The sequence below is a fragment of the Rhea americana genome, unplaced genomic scaffold, assembly GCF_003343005.1.
Source record: "Rhea americana isolate MKP2758 unplaced genomic scaffold, rheAme1 scaffold_33, whole genome shotgun sequence".
Taxonomy (NCBI): Eukaryota; Metazoa; Chordata; class Aves; order Rheiformes; family Rheidae; genus Rhea; species Rhea americana.
The window spans coordinates 3,845,807-3,871,893 of NW_028186457.1; the positions used below are offsets into that span (position 1 = coordinate 3,845,807).

A 26,087-nucleotide genomic window follows, 5' to 3' on the forward strand; every position below is an offset into this window, starting at 1 on the left:
AGGATTAATGGAGTAGTTGTGGGAGGTGGAGGAGGACTTGGGGGGGGAGGGAAGTAGAGCTCATTTCAGATGACATTTGTCAAGATGATTGATGAGCACTGTGCTCTATTTACATATAGATCAGAACACTGACAAGCACATGCTTAAAAGTAAATATAAAYGAACCTTCAAGCCCAGCCAGGCCAAAGGCAAGCTGCTGCCATTTGTTACAGCTCAGTCCTACAGTGAGGGCTTGTCGTTACCACCTAAGAATTCATTTGGGAGGGCGTAGGGGGGCAGCCGCCTACCACTCCACTAATTCTCTGTGACATGTTTTTTTTTATTATTTTTTTTCGTTCAGGCTATAATTTTGTTTCCTGAAATAACTACCAAGGATTCATCAGGCAGCTACTGCCTTTAGCTGCCTTGCGTGAATCTCAAGTGCTTCGTTACTCCCCCGGTGAGTTTTCTTTCTCTCACTGTAAATCGGAGCAGCATCTGTGCAGTGGAGGAGGCAATGTAGTCTTGGKTTGAGAAGAGAGAAGAGGTCTGGCTGGCCCGGAGCGGCAGTGAGGAGTTCAGGGAGGACCGCCCTCTGGGTCCAGCATCTTTTTGCCCTGGAGGAGAAGTCAAGACACTGCTTCTAAGAACCACAGCTACATCCCCCAGACTTGAAATCTGTCCAGTTGCAGATCTTAATTTCTGGGCTGAGGATTTTATTTTTTAAACCACAGTCGATTTATGACTCTTTTCTCTCTTCTTTAATAGTGCTCTGATAATGTTTTGATCACTGCTCYGAAAGGAAGTGCCTGTAATTTTCTGTATAGGTCCTGCTAGGTGCTGGGCTCCATCAGATCTCCTGGAAGCTGATAGGAGTTGCGAGCACTCTCACCTGGTAGGATTTTTCTTATTAGAAAATCTCAGAGTTAAAATTTCACTTGGGATTCTGAACTGCTTGATACCTGAAGTATAAAGGATGTTAGGCACTGCCTTCGCTCACGACTGATCTCTTCCATACTAACTTATCACACAGTCCAGCTTTCACTCTGTGCATCCTTTTTGAGGCACTGGCTGGGCAGGAAATCTAACAGGCTGGAGGAAACCTGGCTATGAGTTAATCATCTMTATTTAATAATAATTGATATTGGTTGTCCATACACCTGCAGGTTCTGTGGCTCTTGAAGGTTTGGGAAATAGTTGTGCCAATGTGAGGAAATAATTCCTGAAGCTTGTTCAGCTCTGACCAGCATGACTCTAGGGAGGCAGCTGCCTCCAAAAGGGCATGTGCTGTGTTTCAAGCRTTTTCAGGGACCTCTGGTCTGAGGGATTGGCTGTGACACATGAAGGCTGAACTATTTTGGTACCTGGCTAGCTTCTCTGGGTGTGTCGTGGTGGTTGCAGCACTCCATCCAGCAGCCTACAACAGAAACAGAGAGGGAAGTGTTCAGATCTTGCAGAGTTTCAGCCCTGGAGGCATTGTATGGAGCTGCTAATGCTTGCAAATTGGCTGGCTAAAAGGAAGTAACCAAGTGAGCTGCGACTAGGGGAAGAGTTATTAGTTGCAACGGTAGAAGTAGTTGGCAGAGACTCGGTGGCTGATACAGTCTTTTTCAGCCTCTCAGGTAAGGTTGGTGTCTTCAGGTATGCAGAGCTCTGGCCAGGCTTAATGTGAAGAACTATCCATGGATCAAAGCAAGGCAACCCTAGGCAAATTTCCTTGGCTGCAGGCAGGTCAAATTGGTCAGCATAAATATATGTTAAATCTTGACCTGTTACTATGGGGTGGGGGGATGCAGACTTACTGAAAATGTCGGTCTTGGAAAGGTGCAGCAGAGGAGGAGGGAGCTGGGCATTCCCACACAGACCCTGCTGTAGCTTTCTCAAGGTTTCATAACAGAAATGAGCAATTTGTGTCTCATGTTGCCGTGGAGACGGTAAATCACTGTCATGTTAGGCTTCTCGGGGAAGGAGCCCAGGTCTTTAATTGCACTAACCTCCCCCTCTGCAAGTCAAAGGCTTGAACCTGCACTCATTTACCTGTTTTGACAACTTTGGCCCGAGAGCTCTGCCTCCATGAGAACAGGACCGGAATCGTGTATATGTGCATTAGTGTGTCCAAAATCTGAGATAGATTTTTGTTATGGTGGTACACAGCCACGCCTGYGCTCAGACAAGCAGAAATTGTAATGATTTACACGAGCTGAGATCTGCCCCGCTTATATTCAGAATGAGTTTTGCAATGGTGAGGAGGGGAATTAGATACACTCTATCTGTGTTGTGGTGACTGATGGGGCTTGGTGGTCCAGTCTCACAGATTTGCTGGAAATCTGTGAAAACTTTCTCCACCCTCAGTGGAGAAAATATTATATTCCTTGGCTGCTCTGAGGGATTAGCTCAGCCCTTCCCCTCCAACTCCACTTGCAGACAAATAAGCAATGTTTTATACCGTTCATTCTGCTCCTATATCTAGTAAGAGTTCCTTCCTGCAGAGAAGGTCTCAACCTCAGTGACACTCCTGGGTCAGCATTTCTCCTTTTCTTTGCCATCTACCCCAGAAGTAGCCACATTTCTAACTGGCTCAGTGTCTCAAGCTTATGTTGTCAGGACGGGGATCTTACTGGCGTGCTGTACGAAGGAAGCCATATAAATCAGCCTACTTCCCATGACTTAAACGGCCCTGACAGCGTGCATCAGCCCAGGGTATGGGTTTTCTTTTGGCTCCTTCCAAATAAACAACTATATAAATTGTAAGATGATACTCATCAGAGCTCATTAGCTTAATACCACATGCTGCTTTGTATTTAGACAATAGATAAAGGTCTGTGCTTCATTTCTTGCAATCAGATTTACAGCAAACACATTTATCCTTGCTGCCTTCCTTCCCTTTCTGAGGACTGTGTCAGTACTCTTGCCAAAAAAAGCATGAAAATCAGCCCGAGTCTTGTGCACTTGCCTGTAGCAACATAACCAGCCTGTGTAAAGTTCTGCRTGCCTTCAGGAGTGTTTAATGTTTTCTAGCAGGTGGCAGATATTGTTTTTAAGGTTTGATTTACTGGCTGGTGTGGATTATAATCTAGTCAATGCACAAGCTGTCATCTTCCTTTAATTATCAGGATAGGGCAGGTGGAGGAGTAGAGGGATTGAAGTATTTGAATTTTGGAGGGTTTTGTATTCCGTACTTGCATGTTAGGAGCATGGGAGCTGCCACCTCAACAGGAAGACTGTTTTCAGAAGAATTACTGAAGTCTGGAGAAGATGTTTCACTGGCTTTGGGTCCGAGTGTGTCTTTTGGGCTCGGAGTGCACAATAAAGCTCMTTAACAAACACTTCAGGAATCGGAGCAGTCTGGCGGCTGCCTCAGCAGTCGGTTTTCATGCAATCTCAACCCCCAAAAAGCTCTTCTGTTTTAAGTGACCTAAGTAATGGGCTTCTGCAGGCTCTGAAGAGTGCTGCTAGGGAGGCCATCGTGGCCTCAAGAGAAAGGCTGTGCTTGGAGGAAGGTGCTGTTTAACAGCACGTTGAGCGCGGGGCAAAGGGGCCAAAGCAGCTTGGCTCAATTTGTTGCTGATGCCGTAGAAAGGGCCTTGTAGAAACATTTGAATTCTGCTGCCTCCTGACACTCTGACAGAAGTTTTCATCCACACACGCTGACATCACCTAAAATACAGTTTTGCACTCAACAAACCAACTTACAGCACTTGGTTTGTTTATGTTCCCTACCTGCTTGCTGCCCCCAAGTTCAGTTCTGGCTGCTGCTCCGCAAGCTGTGTCATTCTTAAATCTGGTGACTTCTACTGTTTAACTAAGCTTTTGCAGACAACTGGAACAAAATGCCCTGACTCTACTCATASGCATGTTGGGCAAAGTCACAGTTTGTCCAATGGGCTAAATATTATCATGGTACTTTGGGAAGTGTTTAATGCAAGATAAGCTTGCGGCTTCTTAGAAGGGAGTTAAAGGGGTTTGCTAAATGTCTGCAAAAATGTAACACTTGTCCACTAAGCAGTAGCTTGTGGTTTTGTAATGAGGTCAACAATTCTGTACAAACTGGATATGTTGTTTCATATTTGTGGCCTTTTTCCTACCATATGGGCACAATTGCTCTTTCACAGGGCCTGTGCGGGGACAGGCAGGGTGACTGACGCCCAGGTGCTCCTCAGGGTGAATAAAAAGGGGCGAAATCTTGGCCACAGGCAAAGCAGATTACCGTCAAATGCACAGGGGTTGGGAGCAGGTTTTGTCCAAGGTCTCTGTCCTAAGGAGCTTGGAAAGAGTGTCTGACCCTGGCAAGATTGCACTGAAAGAAAATTTGGTCTTCCGAGCAAAATCAAGCAGTCTTGTTGAAATTCGTAGGTTCCTGCAAACCTGCAGGCAAGCACACTGCTTGTTGACAGTGTGGTCTTGTGAGACTTTGAGGGTTCATTTGCTTCCTCTTCTGTAGCTGTATGTGTAAACAGGGGGAAGTCACTTATGCACCCCAGAACTAGAACAAGAAGCTCTACTTTAGGTGTAAGGTGGGGCACTGGATAACCCAGGTGGGGAGGTCAGCAGGTGCCTCATCTTCTTCTCTCAGTCCAGCCGCCGTTGCTTGCCATGGAAATGCTGTTCTCAACAATTTCTTTAAACGTAGCTTATAAAAAGGGTGACTTGATGTTTCTGCTTGCTCTGAAAGTTTTGACTTGTCTCAACTTGGACAAGAGATTTTGCTGATCTTAATAGCCTCAGTGATCTCACTTGTGTGATAACCTTCTTTCTCACTTTTAGAAGGTTTTCTGTTTACAGGAAGAATAGTTCTTTAAATTTGGTTCAAGGAGAAATGTCCAGTACATGATTTTCACTAGAAGTCAAGGTGTTCAACCTGTGCAACATATGGAGTATGCGTTCTGCAAGTTATTCCTGTATTTGCAAAAGTCCCTTGGGCACAAGCTGCACCTTGTTATCATACATAACATGGTGCTGGGGAGGAAGGAAGAGAGGAGATTCATTTGAAAAAGCTGAGGGTGTTCTCAGTTTTGGCATTGAACTGTGACTGCAGCTGGGAATGTTATGCTGGCAGTTGTCAACAGTGTGATTATAATATGGTGATCAGAAGCAAGAAATAGCAAAGAAACGTGTCCTGGTGCTCACCTTGTGGACAGGAAGAAGCGCAAGTGTACAGCATGGTGAATCATTCCAGTTTCATTGTCATATTGGTATTGATATTGGTACTGGGCATCGCAAGGCTTTGAACGTAGCTCTCAAGGCAWGGTTCAGGTTGCTGCTGACCCTCGAGATTTTGGGCGGGTGTATTTTGGAGTTGCAGCTAGAAATCCTTGGGYTATTTTTGCCTGAGGTGATTTTTTTCCCCCAAGTCAAATTTAAACTCAAATTTGAATATTCGCAGCTATTTTTGTTTTATCTCCTTTTGTGTGTTTGCCTGCATGGTTGGGAATGTGTTGGGAGGGAAAAGCTGGTTAGTAGAGCTGGCAAAGGACGTGAAGGACACTTCCTCAAGGGATAGACTCTCATGTGTAGAAAGAGGGGCCTCCTAGCATACTAGGTAAAAAGTGTCTTTATGGTTCAATGATTTTTGAATTAAACTGAAATAGTGATTTGGAAGGAAGGGATTAGAGAAACCAGAAACTAAATGTTGAGGTCAGGTTTCTTCTATGTGGAATGAAACTGTTAATGAGGCTATGTTTTTTCAGAAAATGGCTCACATTGGTTTTTGTGCCTTTTTGGAAATGAAGAATTAAACATTTTCTTTGTGAAGTAGCAAAATGAAACAATATCTGGAAAAAGGGTTTTGCTCTACTGTAGGCTTAAATAAAATGGGAGTAGTCAGTGGCCTGCTGCCTTAGCTCCAGAGCCTGCATGCCCCTCTGAGGGCATGGGCCTCTCTTGGTAGTCTTGGAGGTTGAAAAAGTTGAGTCTTTAATGAAGAAAAGCCTTTGCAGTTAGCAGGAAAACCTCCAAAGGCTCGCGTGGGGTAGCGGGCAGAGAGATCAGGTCGCTGGCAGCTTTGTGGAGGCGGGAAGCACTCCCRGCAGCACAGTGAATTCTGATTTTCCCCACAACCCCCATTTAATGAGTAACACTGGCCGTTGGAAAGGGAGGGAGGGTCCCGGGCCGGGGCAGTTTGGGTGCAGCAAGCCGTCGCTTTTGCRGGGCACCCGGGAGGCTGCACCGCAGCGTCTCTGCAGCCTCGCAGGCAGTTGCCTCCGCATCCCCTGGGAGCGAGTAGAGCCGAGTAGCCCGGTTCTTGCCGCCACCTGTCAGCTTGGGCCCAAGCGAGACTTTGCAACGGGACCAGAGGGTCACCAGCGACACCAAAATGGATCATGGCAGGTGCCAGCAGATGGGCTGCTGCTCGCAGAAGCATCGTCCGGAGCTGCTGCCCGCACTGTAAGGTCTCCGTGAAGAGAGCTGGTATAAAGGAAATGAATCGGCGTTTTTTGAGCCTTATCAAAATTGGGGTGGACGGTTGCAAAAACCTCTCAGAAAGTGGAACGGGCACTAACGTTTTGGAGGTGGCCGCCGCGTTCCCTGTGTAAGCGTCGTTGTCGCCTGCGCGTGGCAGGAGGGCGGGAGAGCCGCCTTCCCACGCGTGCGTTCAGAACCGCTCACCAGCTTCCTTTGGCGTGAGCGGTTGTGTTACTGAGTGCTGGAACGGCCGGTTGAGCCAGCGGCTGCCTCTTCTGCTCTCTCGGCACGGAGACCTGGGCAGTGCGCGCACCCGAGAGTCGCGGTCCGGCTGCACCCGGTATATATTTTTTTTTCCTTTAAAGAATCAGTTCCTCTGTGGTTTACCCAAGATGACAGGGGATCTGTGACCACACTGCAGGAGAAGCTGGTCTCCTGACTCGCACGGCTGTGTCCTAGCCACAAAAGCCAGCCTTCCTGCCAGTGTAGCTTAAAAATAAAAAATAAAGCAAAACAAAAAACACCTGTATTTCCTGGCCTGCTGCCAGCTGTACATGTTTCTTGTTTTTGTTTCTCAAACTTTAAAATGAGAGAGAAGAAAGAAGTTAAGTGCGTTTTTGTCTGTCYGCAGAGCCCGGACCAGACCTTTAGCTCCAGTTTCATTTATCACAGCCTCTTCTGCGTGCAGATCTGGCACCCAGCAGCCCAGCCCCAGAATGTAATGCTCTATTTAATGTTTGCTTGTACACTGTGTTGAGCAATGAGGACTAGCGCGGTTCCAGCTTCTCGTTGGGATTTGGTCGCTGGCAACTGGAAATTATTTGGAAACTGACAGCTGTGTTGACCCAGGGTGATTTTTGGCATGGCTCTGAGGGCTCAGTCCCTGTTGGAAAGGTATTCAGATGATAAAACTTCCACACACATTTAATGGCAATTAGTAATCCTTGTAGATGGGGACAGGAGTGAACAAGCCACAGCAGCAAGGCCACCTGCACTGCTTAGAAGTAAACCATCTGGGTTATGGTATAGTGGTGGTTGGAAGCATAGATGTTGCCCTTCTGACCAAAAGGATTGTGAAYGTCAGCATGCAGGACCAGAGAAGGTAAACCCTGGTGCTTTGCCTTGGCCTACTCCCTTCAATCCTGCCCCTGCGTTCCTGGGTGAAAAGACYGTCTTGTGCAAGTTGCCATCTTTTCATTGCTTACGAGTGATCTGAGATGATCTCTTTCTCCAGCAGGTTTAACATACCGGCAGCATGGCTACAAGTGCCGTTCCCAGCGAGAACCTCCCAACGTACAAGCTGGTGGTGGTCGGAGATGGAGGTGTGGGGAAGAGCGCTCTCACCATTCAGTTTTTCCAGAAGATTTTTGTGCCAGACTATGACCCGACTATTGAAGATTCCTACCTGAAACACACTGAAATAGATGGGCAGTGGGCAATTCTTGATGGTGAGCAGGCTCCTCTTGCATTACTCTTYCCCTTCTAACTGCACATAAGCCCAAAAGGACTTCAGTGCCTTTTATACCATGTTGTGCCCCTGTGGTCCTCCTGGTCCACAGTAGGCTCTCTGGAGTTTTAGTGCAGATGGTCCTATGAGCTGCTGGGTTTGGTTTGGTGGTCTAGTAAAGCTTCTGCTTCCAGGTGTGGTGGTTCCAGTTCTGCATAGTATTGCTTCTTGCAGGAGCATGAAAAGCTATAGATTGTCTAGCGTAGTAGTTGCCAGACTCCTCAGATTCGTGATATAGTGTCAGTCCTCAGAGTAACTGAGGAGTGCCTCTTTCAGCCCTCTGCAGCTAGCAAAAAGGGTTGGGTATTGCTATGTAGACAGGCTGTGCGCCACTCTGGCCACCTCTAACAGTTCGCCTGCAGAGCCTTTAGGGAGGCTGCCCTATGCTCAAACAGCACTGAGAGGAGGAGAAGTACAGTATCATTTATTTTCAAATCTCTGTGATTCTGTGCTTTCTCCTCTTGAATAATGCTGAGTTCAATTTGCTGCACCAATCTGGTGAAAAACTCTCCACATTCTTYTTAGAGTATAGTTTCTGATCTGCTGTTTGCATGAGGACTTGCCATAGTAAGTTAAACCTCACCAGGAAACAGCCACCATACAGCTTTGCAAACTAAGAACTTCACAACATGAACTGTAGACTAGGTCTGTGCACCAGCACCAGGCTGCAAATGGCATCTGGGGGGAGGTATCCACAACAGAAGTGTTACACGGTTGTGAGATGGCTACTGCTAATGATGCTTCATTGCGGTTCAGCTCATCCCCTGGGAAATAAGAGTAAGTGGATAACTGAGTTAGGRTTATAACCAGAAAGAACATTTAATCAAAAATGTTACCCATTGGTGGGGAAGAATTGTAACACCTCTCACCTCCTATCATTCAAAATACATGTATTACTTGATTTGCAGGTAGGGGGAAAACCCTATATTCCTTAAAACTGCAACTTAGTAGTTTTGTACTGCAAGAGACAGATTGACCAGAAGTGTCTAGGGAGTACAAATGTCCCTACAAAGTCTGTTTAAAAAAAAAAAAAAAAACTTAGTATTTTAAAAGCCCTTAATCCTGCCAATGTTTGTTCATTTAAATATGTTGTTAGTTGATCACTGATATGGGAGAATGTTTGCAAAGTTGGTGCCTAAATATGTCACATGGTGTTATCTGCATCAGTAATAGCAGTTCTCAATTAACCATCAGATATAGGGCACCTATGTAATTTTATTTTTTAAATGTCAGCATTCTATAAAAGAACAGATCCTGCTGTCAATGAAATCTCTCTCATATGTTTCTTTTGTCCAGAATTCAGCCCTATAAAAAGAGCAACCTTTGTCTTTGCTGGTGTGCTTCATGTTCTGATATAACATTACCAGCTGCTGTACACACTGGTGTTAGTCAAAAGAGTGTGTTCGTTGTAGATGATTTGGAAGAAAAAAAAATGTTTCTTTAACTGAATATTTGGAATTCTTGTTTATTTGGGGGGGAGGAATGGCCAGAGGTGGGAGTGGAAAARGGGGCTTTCTTCCAAGGAGCAGAGATTTAACCATTTGTTTTAATGAAAAAGCCTTTTTATTCAGAGTTTAACAGCTCTACTGAGGCTGAATTGAATTCAGCTGTGGCCATGAATGGCATGCTGGGAATCTCTCTGAATTTCAGAGCTCTTCTGCCCACAGATGTCTTGCAACTATAGAAGTAAAACTGCAGTTTCTCCTTCTCTTTCCTGCTCCATGAGATTTTGAACAATCACATTCAGGTCAAGGRAAGGGAATGTTTTTGTTTGGGACAGCATATGATCTGTTACCATCTGCCTAGTAGAAACAGGACATAAAGACTGTCACATGAGTTTTTTGCCACAGTTCTGTCAGATGTTTTGGATCTCATGGTTTTGGAGCTCATCCTGCTCTCAGAGGCCACCATATACTCTAGCAGCTGCTCTTGTCATGGCTGCACATGGTTGCATGAGTCATAAATGATATAAATTTAGGGAGACACATGATGGAAAGCATAAAGATGCATCGTGATAAATACTAGGCTGTCCAGCTGTCCTTTGCCATCAAATCCTTTACAGACATGTTTCTTCCAGTGGTTGATGGGCAGAGGAAAGGGGAAAAGAAAGAACCGTTTGCCTCACTCTGCCTGCTCCCAAACAGGAACTAGTTTCAGAAGATGAGATTACTTAGTGAAGCCTCAAGTGACGGGCTTCATAAGTTTTTAAGTTTGCAGAAATAGTAATAAAAAAAACCAAACGCATCAGCATTCAACAACTTGAGTAAGAAAAAGTAAACACAGTCCCCCTCTTCCAGGCTCTTGGTTGAGCAGTTCTGTGCAAAGCRGCTCTAGCATTTAGTATGTGCAATAGCATCCTAACATTATATTGTAAAAAGCCTTCATGCTAGCCAGCTTGCATAAAGCATTTGGCTTTTCTCCATGAAGACCTCCACCCGCCCTTATTCAATAGTACTAACCAGCAGCAAGATGAAATGCATACTTGCATTTTTTTTTTCCTTTGCTGAGATCTCTCACTGAAAGTAGACTTAAATGGAATAGGCTTTTATTTCAGATTTTAGACTTTGGAGCCAAATCCAAATTCGAACTCCTCTATTATATATTTGCTCTCTGGCATGGGCAGGTCTCTGTGTCTCTCTATTTTCTTATCAAAAATGTCTATGATAGTTCCCAGATTTGTTCAAGTCCAAAACCATACAGTGTACTGAGTGGAAAACTGCWTTATTGGTGGTCTTAGGCCAGCTTTATAAGACTGTCATTGCAGTGTTTGGAGGACAAGTGTCACAGAGAGGAGAACAGGGCACTTTACTCAAATGACGGATGCATGTGGCTAGCCCTCGGTTTTTAGCATGCTGCCTCCCCAACAAGGCTTTAAGATCAGCCTCTAATTTTCTCTGCATATGTTATCCTCACTTATTTCCTGCTGTTCTTGCTGCAATTAGTGTGGKGATGTGTTTGGTTAAATGCAGCTGCACGCAGGTGCTGTATGGACACACCAGGTCAGAATTAACTGGGTGCCAGGGTTAATCTGCTTTGATTAGCTGTTGCTCCAGTTGAGTTACTATCATTAATTTTGTACACTCCTTTCTGTGTGCGGGCTAACTTGGTAATTAGCAGATAATTTCTTTTTACATGGCTGCAATATGGCAGTTTGGAATTATTAATCTGGGCATGAAGATGAAGGGGAATACACTGATATGACAAAAATTCCTAACAGTTCAAAATTTCTTATGGTTTATAAGCTATAGACAGATAAAAAGGTGGTGGGGAAGAGAAGGGAAGGAGACTATGAAATGGTCAGTAACACATGCCTTGGGCTTTTTGATGAATTGGGCTTGACCTGGTGAAACTGAGCTTCTACCCTATTTGCTCTCAGAGCTGAACACTTAGTGGGCTTGATCCTAGTCACTGCGCTGCTTGATCCTTGATCCAGTAGAGTCTGGTAGAAGAAGCGAGCAATTCTGCCTATAGATTGGATGAAAGGAAGTTATCTCCTCTTCACGCTCCTTCCCCAGTATGAGTTAGATGCAACATCTCCCCTTCCTTCTCTTTCTAATCCTGCTTCTAATCCTACTGCTAGGACAAGTTGAAAATCAAAGAGATGAAAATGGTCACTTCTTGAAAACCAGCTCATGTTGCTCTGTGCATTTGCCTTTCCTTTATGTGGTCTATTTGTGGGGACTTCTTGCATTAGTCTGATTTCTAGCTCATCTCACTTCTGAGAAGTCTTCTATTACCAAGCTTAAATTTTCCTTTTTTTCCCATTCCTCTTCTGTCCGAGCTCCTCTCCTGATCCCCAGCCATCCTTTCACTGGGCTGGACCTCCCCAGTCCTGTTGTTTGTAACCTGGGAATAATGGCAAGTGCTAATCCTTCCCCTTGTGCCCTCATTCTTTATCCTTTCCACAAAGTCTTTCATCTGCAGAGAGTTTCTGCTGCTGGTCCTTTCAGGACAGGCTGTCTGCTTTTTTACTTTGCTCTTCAAGAAGCTTGGGAATAATTCGACCAGGAGGCCAGAGGGAGATCAAAGGTCACTGTAGCCTTGCAGGCAGATGGTTGGTTTGCGGCTTGCTTTCTTTTTCTCTTTAAACTTCGGGTAGCGTCATTGAAAGAATTAAAATGTAAATTAAGTTTATACTTTTATTCTCTTATTTGTGTGTGTACAGTATTTTCCCTCTCTTAATTGTTTGGATTTTGCAACCTTGAAAGAGGGTTTTTAGTTTYGGGTTATGGGGGGTTTTTTACTGCCAGGAAAATTTTGATGTTGCAACATGGAAAAMACAGGGCTTTGAATACTTGCCCTTTGTTAGAGAAAACTCCTTTAAGGATTCACATCTTTATTCTGTTTATTGATGTGGAAGTCCCTTTTCTGAAGGCCCCTCTTCTCTTTTTCCCTGAAGAAAGGGCAAGGATTCAAGTACTTGGGTTTTCCATGTTATAACATCTGTGTATTTAGTTATGGCACAGAATGAGAGCTCACAAAAGCCCTAGTGTTTCCCTGTCTCATGTTTTTCCCTGTGGAGGRCTCATATGCCGAGGGCAGTGCGGCCGTATCCACAAAGGAGCCAGCAGCATCGAAGTGACCAAGTGCTTGCCTCTCCTTTCTCGTGGTGTGGGGACCTCTGATACACCTTGGGGGTGATTCGGTGTATGGGAATATAGGTTAAAACTAGGAGCCCCCTGAGCCCAATCTGCTTGGCACCTAAATTGCCAGTTCCTCAGCTGAAGCACAAGGAGGTTGCCATCTCCCACAGAGCGCCTCATCAGGGCAAAAGTCCAGGAGGATGAAGACTGTGGTGATGGCCTTCCTGAGCTTGGAAGTGTTCGGATTGACTTGTCAATTCATGTCAAGTTTGCACTTGACCTTAACTGCTAAGCTGCAGGATAGCTAGGAACAGAGTTTCTTCCTGGCCTCACATTTTGAAGCAGAGCTGCTGTGCAGAGCAAAAAGCAACATTCAGACAGAGAAAAAGCCAAGAGGAGTCTGGCTCCGTGAGCTGCTGCTGACAGTACTCCCCCGACAGTGGCACATTCCTAGTTCTGCTCTTTGCTCCAGGGACTGTTTCTATATTTCACATTAAGAAGTCACTGAGGAAGCAGAAAGTGCCTGGAGTCCATCTCCTCTGTGCTGCTTCTCTCCCTGGAGCTGTGAACCCCAGATTCCTATCTGTGTGAGGACCCATCTAGTCACTTAAAAGCTTGCACATGTGCTTGCACATACGTAGTCAAAGGGATTTCACTAGAGGGTACCTGCACAAATCAGGTAATACCCATTGTGCTCGTTTTTCTGAGCATGAGATTGAGGTGGGCRCAAACAACTGCTTCCTGGCTGTGACTTTCTGTGGGGCACAGCCACATTTCTGGGTGCTGAAAGGGGCAAGGCTCTTCGAGAAGCGTAAAGAGCTGCTTTTGTGACTGGTTGCAGTAATGTGCGAGTCCCTTCTTAGAGTGGGCCACTGGCTTCTGATTTGCGTTGTTAAGCCCAAAGGCTGAGTAATGAAAAATGTGTCCAGCCTACARTATTTTTCTGGGTGTCTTCAGCTCCTTAGGTGCCATGGAGAATGCTCCTTTGAGTTGATCTCTATACATAACTTTACACTGGCGGGCAGTTAAGGGCATAGGAAGAAAATTCTGGCTATGTATGAAAAGAGAAGAGGAATTCAGCTGGACAACCAAATCTGAACTCCCTTAAGGCTGGGAAGGCTGTTTTGAATATGAGCTCAATGTATCCAACCTGATATCTAGAAAAAGTAGTGCAATGCTTTAGATTTCCTAGTGAATTTGTCTCTGCCCTTGTCTTAAGTTTACATGCCTGTGTTCCCTGGATGGGCACTYAGAAAACACTCAGTTATAGAGACAGAGCCATATAAAAAGTGTTCATACCTGAAGCACAAAGTGCTKCTGCTTTGGGCTACAGCGATTGCCTGGCTGCCTGGAAGTGCTTTCTGTAAGCCAAGAGCCAAGCTCTTGCCTAAGCCATCAGGATTAAGAGGAAAAGAGGGTGTAAAGCTCTAATGAAGAAGGATTCAATTAGCGTAGTTTGTCAGGACAGTTGTGGTCACACCCACTGAAGAGTGGAGAAGGAAGCTATCTTGCTGCTCAGCAGCCTCTTCTTACCCATGCAGCCAGAGACCTCAATGCTGGGTGCTCTTAACCTAATTGCTTGCAGTTTGTTCTCCAACTGGTTGCATGATAGCTCTGTAAAATGACATTTCCTTTGCCTTCACTGAATGACTGTCACTACTTCAGACATAGTCACTGGCTTCTCTCTCCTCACTGCTCACCCAAACGCTTTCTTTAATGTGCCTCTTTACTTCCTCTTTGGTCAGGTTTGTGGGAACTTRACCAAATTTGTTCTTGGAAGTCCTGTTCTATGTCTTACACAGACTATGAATTTGATTCCAGTTTTTGGAAGAATTGAGGTAGGGACAAACTTGCTGTGCTTTGTTCCAGGCTTATTTCCACATTGGCTTTYATGTGGTGCCAGTGTGGCAACTGCCTGTAACGGGTAACAGCTGATTTAAAGAGTACCAGAGGAAGAGGGTGCTTRCAATTTTCTCTGCTCATGATATTTCAATGTCTTCTGGCATCCAATCTGTAGAAGCTGACATTTTGAAAGAAGGTGAATGCTGGCTAAAATCCCAAATCTTCTAACCCTTTTGGAAAGCCAGTAAAATCACCTCCCCCTTTCTGCTTGCTACTTCCCCATTGCCATATGCAAGAACCTTTCAGAAGCTTTTATGCCACAAGATTACACCAGAAGTTTAAGTAAAGCTGCTTGCATCTGACCCTTTTTCAGAGCTGATACTTTCCAGGATATGGTCTCATTTTGCMTACAGAGGATCCAGATAACTCTCTCTCCTTATTTTTTTTCACAATTTATATAGCATAGAACTATTAGGATTGGGGTTTTTTATTTTTAGAAGAGCTTGCTGGAAGTTAGGGACTTCTTTGGCCAACCACATCACCCTTAACTTTGCATGAATAACTCATTTGAGATTAATTTTAACCTCCACTGCTGCATGTCTTTTTATTTCCAAAGTGCCATTGCCGAATGCTGCCTGGGCTTGCTTGCCTTTCTATGAATGCTGTAAGTGAATTAGCTTTAAATAGCAGCTGCTGACGCAGCAGCTCTGCCTGTGTTTAGTGCGATGCCATGGCAAACATCCAGGCGAGGCAGGAACAGAGCGCTGTGCTGTTGGTCTGGTGTGCATACAGCCCCCAGTGCCCTTGTAACTTCAGACCGCAGTGCCCAGGCCCTGCCATCTCGTGGAGTGAGGGGACAGGAGCTGGGGTTGGGTCTATGGGTGCTATAGAAATGGGAGAGCTGGGGGTTCTTCAAATGCTCCTTGGAGAGGCAGTCAGATTCCCCCAGCAGGAGCATCACCAAGGGTTGCGTATGTGTATTTGAGAGGGACGGGAGCATGTGCTGGYGTCAGCTCGGAGACCTGCCAGCCCTGCCCTGACATTGCATCCACCTGGGGCAAGAGTGATGAGGACAGCCCAATCTCTTTACATGTTGGGTAGATAGCAAGGATTAATTTCCTTTTCCATCCTAGCCACATGGTCTTGGCCTTATTCCATGCTAGCTCTTCTGCCCAGGGCATAGAAAATCACCAGTGCAAACAGGGTGTGTGGGTTGCCTTTTTTTTTCCCTGTCCCTTTTTTGTACCTTCTTTAAGATTAGCCTGTATGTCTTTGAGCTGAGAACCTTGTTCTCTAGGTTTAGAGGAGTGTACAGCATAAAAGRCTACAAAATTACAGCCATGGCTTTTCAGCAAGTTCAGCTACTCAACAGTCAAGCCTAAAGCTCTGGGTCTTTGCAAGCATCTGGAAGCTCTTCCCATTGCAGACAATCCAGGAAACAGCCCTGCATGACAAAACAGCTATGGGAAACAAATGAATACAGTGAAAGTTTGGAGGACTGGCCATCACAAAACGTGGTCTCCGAGTCTTCCAGCATAGCTGCCTTTCCTGTAGATGTGTAAGTAGTGCATGGGCTGAGTTGTGGGGCATGGTTTTGTGTATAGTACGTTTGGCATGTTAGCACAGCCAGCTACCCATGCTGATTCAGCAAGTTGCACCAGCGGTGAAGGGGGCTTTATCCTGGCCTCAACTGGAAGTCAAGGCAGCCTGAGTACCTGTCCCTACAGRGAGCATCTTGTTAACACTGTGGATCTGCTGAGACTAGAAAAACCTGTGTAAAACTGTGCTGCTCTGTCAGTGGTACTCACCTGCTGCACAGTTGCTATCCACCAGTTCCCTGGGCTTTCCCTTTCACCTGTGGGCAGCAGATACTACAATATGACTGTTACAGCAGAGATGGAAACAGTTTTCCCATCCATCTAAACAGATTGGGAAGTTAAAATGTTCCCAGTCTTCCAGAAGATCCTGCCTTTGCCTCTAGGGTAAAATGATGCATATGGGAATTTACTTTAGAACAGCCAATACCCTTTGAGTTTATGCCCTGTTTGTATTGGCATAGCCTAAGCTGATAACTCCTGTAGTCATTTTTACCTTCCTCCTGCTAGCCAAGGTCCTGGAGTTGCATTAAGCTGAGGCCCAAGAACTGGCACTGACGATGTGCCCCTGTATGTGATATTTATCCAGAAGGCAGTTGCAGCTTCTGTTAGATGTGGCCCGTGCTGCAGCTGGTGGGACCCCCTGTTAGGGAGAGTAGTGGAGAAGCAGTGACTTAGGGCCRTATTAGGGAAGAGGTTAATCTACTGTGCAACAGTAGTAACGSTCCACCTGGGATGCCTCCTCAAATGGGAGTGTTTAGGAAGTTTGGTTCTAGGTTTAGGCATCTTCACTGGCTGCCTTGTAATGCAAGCCTGTGCACAGGCACGCATCCACTGTATAGGATAAACAAGTCATTTAAAGCTTTTTCTTCTCTTTTAGCTAGCTAAATATTTAGGGGAGCCCCTCAAGGCTCTACCATCTTGCTCTGAAAGCACAGAATTGTTTGGAAATAACATCCAGGTACTGAGAAAGGGAAAATAACCTAGAGTAGTATGTACGTGCATCTCCCAGCTCTACTATGCTGTACAGTTTTTAGATCGTCCCTTTCATTTAAACTGGCGTTTACTTACTCTTCCAATCTTGGGATTTTCCATGCGGGCATCAGAGAAAGCTGGAAGAGGACAAGACCAAGGGCTACAAGATATTTTGAGCCATACTTGCTCCCCTCCCTAAGTTCAGTGGTCAGGTTTGATGCTTTGAAGGAAAGTGAAACCCACGTAGTCCTCTTCTTCTCTGTCAAATGATGACAGAGTGATGTGTGGGGATCTGGGGGCACCATTCACTTTGTAATGAGAAACTAACTTGTCTATCTGACTTAACTTTCTTCAAATCTTTCAGCCTTCAGTAGGACCAAGGCCAGTGGAGGTAGAAATGCGATGTAGGACGCAGAGTAGTGACAGCAGCCATGACTAAAAATTTTCATCTCTTCTGTCCTAGTTCTAGATACTGCAGGCCAAGAGGAGTTCAGCGCAATGCGGGAGCAGTACATGAGGACAGGAGATGGTTTCCTGATAGTCTACTCTGTCACAGACAAGGCCAGCTTTGAACATGTGGACCGGTTCCACCAGCTGATCCTCAGAGTCAAAGACAGGTGGGTGCTGCAGACAACGGTGCTCCCTCACCCCTGTGGGGGCAACACGGTATGGGGAGGTTGCATGTCTTGCTCTGCCTTCAACMTGCTAGGTGTCTCAGGACAAACCCTTGCATGCTCTGTGCCTGTTTTTTAGACGTAGATACAGGGAATAAGAAATATTTTACATTTTCTGATAAGCATTTAGAGCTTTCTATATGAACAAGTTCAGTAGGGCCTCATGAGAAAGTGAAAATGATATTGGAAGGGAAAAACTCTAGCCAGAGTGCTCCTARCAGTAGGATGAAAAGGAAAGATAACACTCCCGTGAAAGTAGTCAGTTTGGCTCTGAATAAGGAAGAGTGATGCTCTGGGCACATCACAGCACTTAGGAAACTCCTGCAGAGAGTCAGCAAGTATTTATTCAGGCCTGATCTTTTTGTGTGTGTCCTGGCAGCACCCTCGGTTTCCCTGGCTTCAGTATATGCCAAACAAACCTTAAAAGGCCTTACATGATATGGGGCTGCAACCAAACATCTTCAAGGAGAAAACACCTCATGTCAGTTGAAGGCCAACAGAGGAGAGAGTGTATTTCTTAACTGGGGGCATAGTGCAGTTAACTCATTGCGCTCTTTAGCATTCATCTTCAACGAACGAACAAGCTGTAATACCCATCTCTGCGTGACTGGGGGWAAAGCAGGACGTGCACCTCAGTAATCTCCTGGCAAACACATAGGAGAAGGTAGGGCTGGAAGTTAAATCACGGTAAGCAAATGCATCCTGGCAGGCTGAAAAGGAAACTCGGGGGCTATCAACCAGATAACTCTCTCCCCATCCTAGTTCAAGAGATTAATCTAGTTTCACTGGGTGGAGTGTGAATTAAGCCCTTAGATGTCTGTAGCTTTAAAACACTTAGTTTTTCCGTTCATAATGGCTTTTAATTATGAAAGTCATCAAGCAAAGCCACTAGAGGGTTCAGTCCTCATTGCTGGCTTCCTTTCACAGTTCTGAATAACTTCCCCGCAGGAAGGGTGGACTCGTATCATGTGAGGTTCACAGCTGACAGCTCTTCCAGTAAAGCATCCAAAGCAGAGCCCACAAGGGTGAAAAGTAAAGGAAAACCCACCCTTTGATTTCATCTAAACGAACAAAAATGTCAGTTACTCAGACTGCCTCCTAGATATGGACAACATTCTCTTCACGGACAACTTAGCTTGGGCTGCAGTTAAATCTGGCTTTGCAAGCTAAAGAGGACAGGACASTGGTTCCTGTAACCTGCCCTGAACAGATGTTGCTTTTATCAAACTTCATGAAAATAAGATGTGGTATTCATTGTTTTGTCTCGAACTGAAACTTTTACCCCTCCTCATACCCRTAAAAACATAACAGTTAGTGTGTGAGAACCAGGAAGTGAAACAGGCTGGTAAAATTGTTTTTGTTTCCAAGCTCAATGCGACTGAAAAGCATAAAGCAAGGGGTTTAATGTTTCATCTAAAATCTGAGATTGTTTGGCAGATCACAGCAATAGTAACAGCATGAATCGAGAAACCATCCTGCCAGATTTGCACTTAGCTGGGAACAAAGCATAGCTAAGGTGTTCAGRCTAGCAGGCAGCTTTGGTGACTTCACATATAAACAAGTTGCAGTTTGTTTCTTCAGTGGAGTTGCTCGAAGCCTTCATCCCGTTTCTTGCTGTATCCTTAATTATAGCAAAATCTCCAGCTGTAGTAGCTTTGTCCAGCCAGCGGTCATACAGTTCACAGCAGGGAACAAAGTGCCCACCGAGTTTTATGCCTGATATAAGGGAAAAAAAATGAGACACACTGTCCAAATGTGTCCACACTTACCAATGTGCACAAGCCAGAAGAAATTAAGTAATTCAGACAAGCAAGTGTTTTGCTCCAGAATAATCAGAGTTAAGATATATCAACACTCAGGTTTTATAATTAAACGCAAATTATCAGAACAAATAACTGTGAGACTCATTCTAATGCAGAGTGCAATACCGTGTATTCCTGCAGTGCAGAGCARTGGGGCAACATGCCAGAGAGAAGATGGAGCCCCTATCTGTTTCGATGAAAAATGACACAAACTCTCTGAAAATTTAAAGTTACTCAGCGAAGCGTTTTACACGGAAATGAGTATGGTCAGCTGGTCCTTACACCCATAAAATAAGCTCTGTTAAAGCAGAAGGCTGGAATCACTTTAGGGGGATTTAAAGATAAGAAAACAATATTGCAGTTAAAATGGTGAAATATCACAATTATCGAGTGATAATTGACAGTATCACTACTAGCAGTTAGTAAAGGAGATTTGTAGCACCTGAGGACCTGGCTCATGCATCTCATCAGGAAAGCCTTAAACATCATGTGCTGTGGATAGATGGGTCACCTTTTAGGCACTGGTTGAAGGCAATCGCTTATATGCCTGATAAAGAAATATTGAGCATTATTACAGAGCTAGATGSTTTTGGCACAAAAAGGCAGTTGGACGTCAGGTTTTGGCTCCATTATTAGAAGCGGAAGAAGATAGGTAATGGCATTCAGAAACTCAGCAAGACTCTGTAGTTCCCTGCAGCCTCCTTCCAGCTACCACTGCCGGTCCCTCAGTTTGTGTTAGGGTAACAACTGATGGCGATGCTCTTTTTTTGCCCCTATTCGGTGTCCTCCRAAGTGCCAGCCCCTAGAGTCTGTCTTTTCCTCCTCCACTCTTGCAGTCAAGGGCCAAGCGCAATTCCTTTTCTTCAGCAGAGCTTCACTAAGGACTGTCCTAAAGGGCTCTCCAAGATGCCTTTTAACCTGGCAATGRCTAGCAGCTGCCAAGATCATGGTTAGCAAAAAGCCTTAGCTGTTGTAAGAGTCCCATTTTCCTGCCCAGAATCTAACTCTGTGCCTAAGTTAATGCCTTTTTACAGGTACAGACTAATGCTGTAGTTTTTCATACAGTTGGATCTTACGAGACTTTGTTATGAGACTTTGAAAAAATGACAACTCTTAAGTTCCTGAAGTGCCTGAAAATAAAGGTGAATGTATGCACGCACGCAGGTTGTCAAGCTAAATGTCTCACACAGGTAACATGAACGTGCATCTGTAGCACAGTGTTAGCGCTGCTGTGATTTTTWTATATATATATATTTCTTTATGTGGTATTTCTGGAGCTGGAAATGTTAGATGATGGCAGTATTAGAAAGTGAAACTTCCACTGAATGTTTTTTTTTTTATTGTATTCTGCTAATAACTTTGTTGTTGTTSTTCTTCCAGAGAGTCTTTCCCAATGATATTGGTGGCAAACAAAGTTGATCTAATGCATTTACGGAAAATCACCAGAGAGCAGGGAAGAGAAATGGCAACAAAACATAATGTAAGTTTGCGGGATTGTTTAATCAGTTGTTGTAAGTCCCATTTCAGGCATTCAAAATTGAATTCACTACTCATTTGGAGCTGAATTAGAGTATCTCTCTTATAATCACACATTTGCAATTACTATTTCAAATGCTACAGAGCAGGAGCTGTACAGTTTCCTTTCAGCTGGGCCAGTTCRTCGCTGAAACTAGAACCTCTGCTGCACGCCAGACTGCAGCGAGGCTGTGACCATCGCGAAGCCGTGTGTACCGGCTGTGGGCGCGTGGTGTGAAATGCAAACCTTCAAAACGCGGGGCAGACAGCACRCCCTCCCAGGGCGAGGGGGCAGAGGAAGCGGTTAGGTGGTACCCCGACGTGTCCGTCCATACGAAGTCAGCGTGTTAAAGGTGATGAAGTTAACAGGGCTGTAAAGCCTATATAAACGTGGCCTGCTGTGTTAGCTCTTCAATATTCATACTGTAGTTCAGCCCGAGAAATAGGTCTCAGATTGGTATAGATCRCACGATAGTCCGCTAATCACCTCTAAATGCCCGTAGTCCTAAACACCCAGAGGAAGGCGGCAGCTCCAGGAGAAGGAACTTAAGGGAAAGGTAAATGCCAACAAGCCTGAGACCTCTTGGCGGCTTACTATGCCTGAAGGGCAAACTGCACTAAGTTTCTAAGGGGAGTTCAGCAGGGCATGCTCGTTCCTTCACCTCCCCAGCGAAGACAATTTCTGTAAGAGCCAGTGCACCTAGACAACAGCGTAACACGTTGCACTCGTCTGTAGGCACGCTCTTCGGGAAAGGCCACGTATGAAAATACCTTATCGGAAGGCAATTTTATAAATCTGCCAGCACGTTGGACAAGCACTCTAGAAGGCCCCATCTGGTTGTCAGGYTTTGAAGGAGAAGATCGTTTTACACTAAAGGGGAATTGTAGTCATGAAATATTCATGCAGTAGTCCTAATAAAATGTGGCAAGCAAGAATTTTTGGCAAGTGCTAGTCTTTCAGCAACCTTCAGCTATTTTCGTGTCTGCAAGCAGCACTCAGTGGAAAAGAGCATCTGACTTAATGAGGTCTGTGATCATTCTTCCTAAAACCTGGAACTTCATTGTAGCAGCTGTTTTGTATGTCACTTATTCCGTATCTTTTGTAAGCACTTGCTGACCTTACTGTGAGCATGAAGTTGTTGATAGTGGTGTCAGGACAACACTTTATGTACCTGTATTTCTCCAGTCTCTTTGGGACTCAGTTTCTGCAGTCCTTGGGGTATTTATTTTGAAACTAGTTTGCTTATAAACACGTGAGCTGTTCCTAACATCTTTTGTAATTCACTTTTGTCCTTCAGATTCCTTATATAGAAACTAGTGCCAAGGATCCACCTCTGAATGTTGACAAGGCCTTCCATGATCTCGTTAGAGTAATCAGGTAAGCTGTAAACTCTTCATTAGTGCCCACTGATGATTCAGGTGTCCTAGAGTGGATCACCTTTCAGGGTGGCAGGGGAGAGAGGTGGTTTGGTTTAGGGGTGGGGATTTCTGGGTTTTATTAAACTTTCTTCCGTATCTGCAAATGGATGTTAGTAACACTTAGTTACCTTTGTAAGATACAGTGCTAGGCAGTTTGAGCACTGACTGTGGCCGTGATAAAATTGCATTAGCCAATGAGCAGTACAAAACTTACTATAACAATCAGCTTTAAAAGGACAGTATTAAAGCTTGGGACTAGTAATTTGGGTTTTCATAGCTTTGTAGTCTTGAGGTCATGCATTGCCAGAGGCTAAAGGAACCAGCTATCTTCTAATCTTGTAGGTTACATTTAACATTTTCTGCCCACTAAATGGAAAAAATTAAGCCATTCTGTATGATCTAATGGCTAAGCCRCAGGTTTCCTCCTCAGACAGCAGCCAGTTGTTTGCAGTTTTGGCACGAGCTGCCTTTGTTCGCTTCGGCAGCTCGCTTCGCTCCCTGGGTGCTGCCCTGCTCCCCCAGCTGTCGGGGGGCTGGCGTTGCACGCCGTGCCCGGCCRCTGCCCCCCGGGAGAGGAGCTGCACGCACATCTCCGCTTCTCCGCCAGGAACCTCCGATCTTCTTCAAGGAGCTTCGTTTTTATGACACCGGCTGTCAGACAGATTTTTGTGGGCCTTCGGTTTTCACATGTTGGGAAGGTGCTGTTGGAGACGTGACCTGAGGTAGCGCTCCTCGCCGTCACGCAGCCCAAGGGSCTCGCTCGGCAATTCAGCCAGGAGGCATTTGTTCACGGCGTTCCTGTACTTGTGACTGTCTCAGCACAGCCTCGAGTCAGCCTCCATCAAAAGCAGATGGTATTGCCCACTCTTCCCACATATCTCAAAAGCAGGGGGCAGAAAATCTTTGGAGAACTATGGAGCTGACTTGGAAATGTCCCAAGCTATTTCCCAACTGTTCTGTAACTCAGCATTAGTTGGCTAGATACTGCTTTTTGTGTTACAGCAAGCTTTTACCATAAACTATTCTGGAGAAAAGAAAAAAAGATGGTTTCGCTTTTTCTGTATAGTGTCACTGCAGACAGGCACAGGCCAGAAGCAGCATTTTAATGATATGTGTTCACTAAGTTCAAGTTGTGAAAATGCACCCTATGGCTTCAGATACAGGTAATCTACTTCAGTCCCCTTCGTAGTTATGAAAGTTTTTACCRGCAGACAAGACCCTTTGTGGCATCATGGGCACCAGAAATGTTTTAAAAAAGTTGAACACTGGTGAAGTCAGAGAACAGAGAGCTGTTGTGCGTGCTACCTGATCGCTTGCTGCAAAGCAAATTTGCTTGGTCTTTGGAAACTGCAGAACTGTCTGCAGCTGGGGGATACCATCACCCACCAAACAGTGCTTTTTTTTWWWAAAAAAAAAAAAGTGAGCTTTACCCAATACAGTTTAAATCTATATAGCTCCCTAATAAACGTGTCATTTCTGGAGTGCTTTACGGATTCAGAGGCTCCTGATAGCCTGTGTGTTTGCAGGGTGAGGGTTCTCATGCAGGGTTGACAGCATCTGTGCTCCTTGCACTTGGCCAATTCCCAGTTTGTTTAGTTCCTTGCAAGAGCTCATACTGTCTGAAAGTAATCTAGAAAAGAGCAGGGTTCTTGTATCCACCCAGCAGATCTTTTAAATTTCATGATAACTCTTTTACACTGCAACAGTGCTGTGTTTATGTAAACACTGTCAGAGTAGAAATCTTGAACACGTGCGGGACGTGGTTTTCTGGATCTCTAAAATAATTCCAGAATGCTATAAGCAGCTTGCTGCTCCTTYGTGTTTATACAAATTAATTTAAAATATTTTTTTATTCCTGATTTCTAGTTTTGAGCCTCAAAGTTAAGTTTTTCATATTATTGCAAGCATTTGGTGGCTGAGGCTGTCAAAATAGATAAATAGATAGATACATGCGCACACACACACACACCAAATAATAATAATTTGTTCCCTAGCTATGCCTCATTCTGATTTGAATAACTTGTTCTAAACAGTTTAGTGTCTGACATTACATAGCAAAAGTGGCTCATTTTTTTTAACTTTTGAAAAGTTCCAAGTTTGTTATTTAGACTCTGTGAATCCAAGGAAGCTGCCTGTGTTCATACGGTTTATCTTGCAGTAAAATCTATGTCTGCTGACTCTGTCTGGGGTGTTTGAATTACAAAACGTTTTTTTTTGCTGGATTTGCCACTCTGGGCGAGGTGAGTGGCTGGCGTAAAGAGGCACGGCTCCCCCGATGCCAGCGTGTACTCGATGCTGCAGAAGGGTCAGCGCAGCGCGGATCTGGCCCCGCGCTGAGCCGTCGAGCCCGCGTTTAAATGCTCTGCCTCTCGCCCTCCTCCCCGACYGTCCCTGGTAAGCGATGCGGCGCTTCCCCAGCCTCCCTGCTTCCCGGGTGCGTTTAGCAGCCTGTGGGCAGGGGGGCGGGTGGCCCTTTACCCGGGGCTGGGAGGGGGACAAAGTGCCCCCTCATCCCGCCATACGTCCCACCTTTACCCTTGGTCGTTGCTTTTGGCTTCTCCCTCCTGCCTTGAGAACGGCGGCGGTTGCTGCCGTGGCTGTGCAGGGTGAGGAAGGGCGCGTGAAGATAGCTACGATAGGGAGAGACGTGGATACCGAGGGGGGTGTGTGTGTGAAGATGTATACATGGTGTGTGTATATATATGTATATATATATATATATATATATGCACATCTCCAGGTGTGGAAGTACCTACCTGTGTGTGTGCGTATATACATGTTTAAATATACATCTGCGCGCACAGATGATGTCTGCCCCAACCCGGTGAGCGCCTGTGTCTCACCCGCTGCTTTTCCTCTCCGTCTTCCACGACAGGCAGCAGATCCCAGAGAAAAGCCAGAAGAAAAAGAAGAAGACCAAGTGGCGCGGGGACAGAGCCACGGGCTCCCACAAACTGCAGTGCGCGATTTTGTGACCGAGGGCGGCCCGGGGGGGCCCCGATGCGGCCCGCGGGCGCCCCCGGCCGGGACGCGGCGCCGGCTCCTTCCCGCGGCCTCCGCCGTGATTTATTTAAAAGAAACAACAACAAGAGCAAAAGGAAAAAAAAAAAAAAAAAAAAAAAAAAAAATTTCCAAAAAAAAGAAAAGTAAAAAAAAAAAAAAAAAAAAAGGAAGAAAAAGCGTTGGTTTTATCTGCAGACGTTTCTCCGTGTGACCCGTTTAGAAGCAGCCGTGAGCAGCCCCCGTTTGGTACAGTCGTGTGTGCATGTGTGGGGGAAGGAAAGGGCTTTTCTTTCCCCCCCCTTTTCTTTTTTTCCTCCCCTCTCTCCCCTATTCCCTCTTCCCCCTCCCTTTTTCTTTTTCCCCGTTGTTTGCTCAGTGAGCATTGGGTCGGGGAGAAACACGGCTGGGGGTTGGATTTTTTTGCACTGAACTCTCTCTCTCTCAACACGGCGRTGCCAAAACACGACTTCATACGAAAGTGCATAGATGCGAAGGAAGAAAATGAATCCCAGCTGCTCTGGGCGCTCCAGACATTGTGTCAGACTCTGGAGGGCGGCCAGCTCGCGGGCCAGAAGCGCCGGCGCGCAGAAGGAGCTTCRGGCGCGGGGCGGGGGGAGGGTGTTCTGGTTTGGTTTGTTTTTTCTTACCCTTTGTCACGAGGTTTTGTTTCTGTTTTGTAATTTGGGGCATGTCGAAGTTAAGACATTTTGTTAACCTGGAGGTATTTAAATTAAAATAATTTACAAATGGAAGAGTAYGGCATCTTTGAGGGGTAAAACGGGAGGAGAGAG

The 26,087-nt window shown here is 45.4% G+C and overlaps 1 protein-coding gene across 2 annotated transcripts; it reads left to right on the forward strand.

The window, feature by feature from the left end:
• Nucleotides 1-345: 345 nt before the first annotated feature.
• Nucleotides 346-26,048, forward strand: MRAS (muscle RAS oncogene homolog). 2 transcript variants are annotated; one of them, XM_085310987.1, is made up of 6 exons: nucleotides 346-439; nucleotides 7,616-7,829; nucleotides 17,347-17,500; nucleotides 20,740-20,839; nucleotides 22,173-22,252; nucleotides 25,169-26,048. In XM_085310987.1, exons 2-6 carry the CDS (start codon nucleotides 7,637-7,639, stop codon nucleotides 25,266-25,268), a joined length of 627 nt encoding a protein of 208 aa, XP_085167113.1. In that variant the 5' UTR covers nucleotides 346-439; nucleotides 7,616-7,636; the 3' UTR covers nucleotides 25,269-26,048. The 2 variants fall into 2 exon arrangements, with proteins under 2 accessions (XP_085167113.1, XP_085167114.1); XM_085310988.1 differs by having other exon boundaries at nucleotides 7,619-7,829.
• Nucleotides 26,049-26,087: the final 39 nt, after the last annotated feature.

Excerpts from the sequence above, each read along its gene's own strand:
- MRAS (XM_085310987.1), top strand. The coding sequence starts at position 7,637 with ATGGCTACAAGTGCCGTTCCCAGCGAGAACCTCCCAACGTACAAGCTG. Across the intron at positions 7,830-17,346 it reads GCAGTGGGCAATTCTTGATG|TTCTAGATACTGCAGGCCAA; the intron begins GTGAGCAGGCTC and ends CTTCTGTCCTAG. Across the intron at positions 20,840-22,172 it reads AAATGGCAACAAAACATAAT|ATTCCTTATATAGAAACTAG; the intron begins GTAAGTTTGCGG and ends TTTGTCCTTCAG.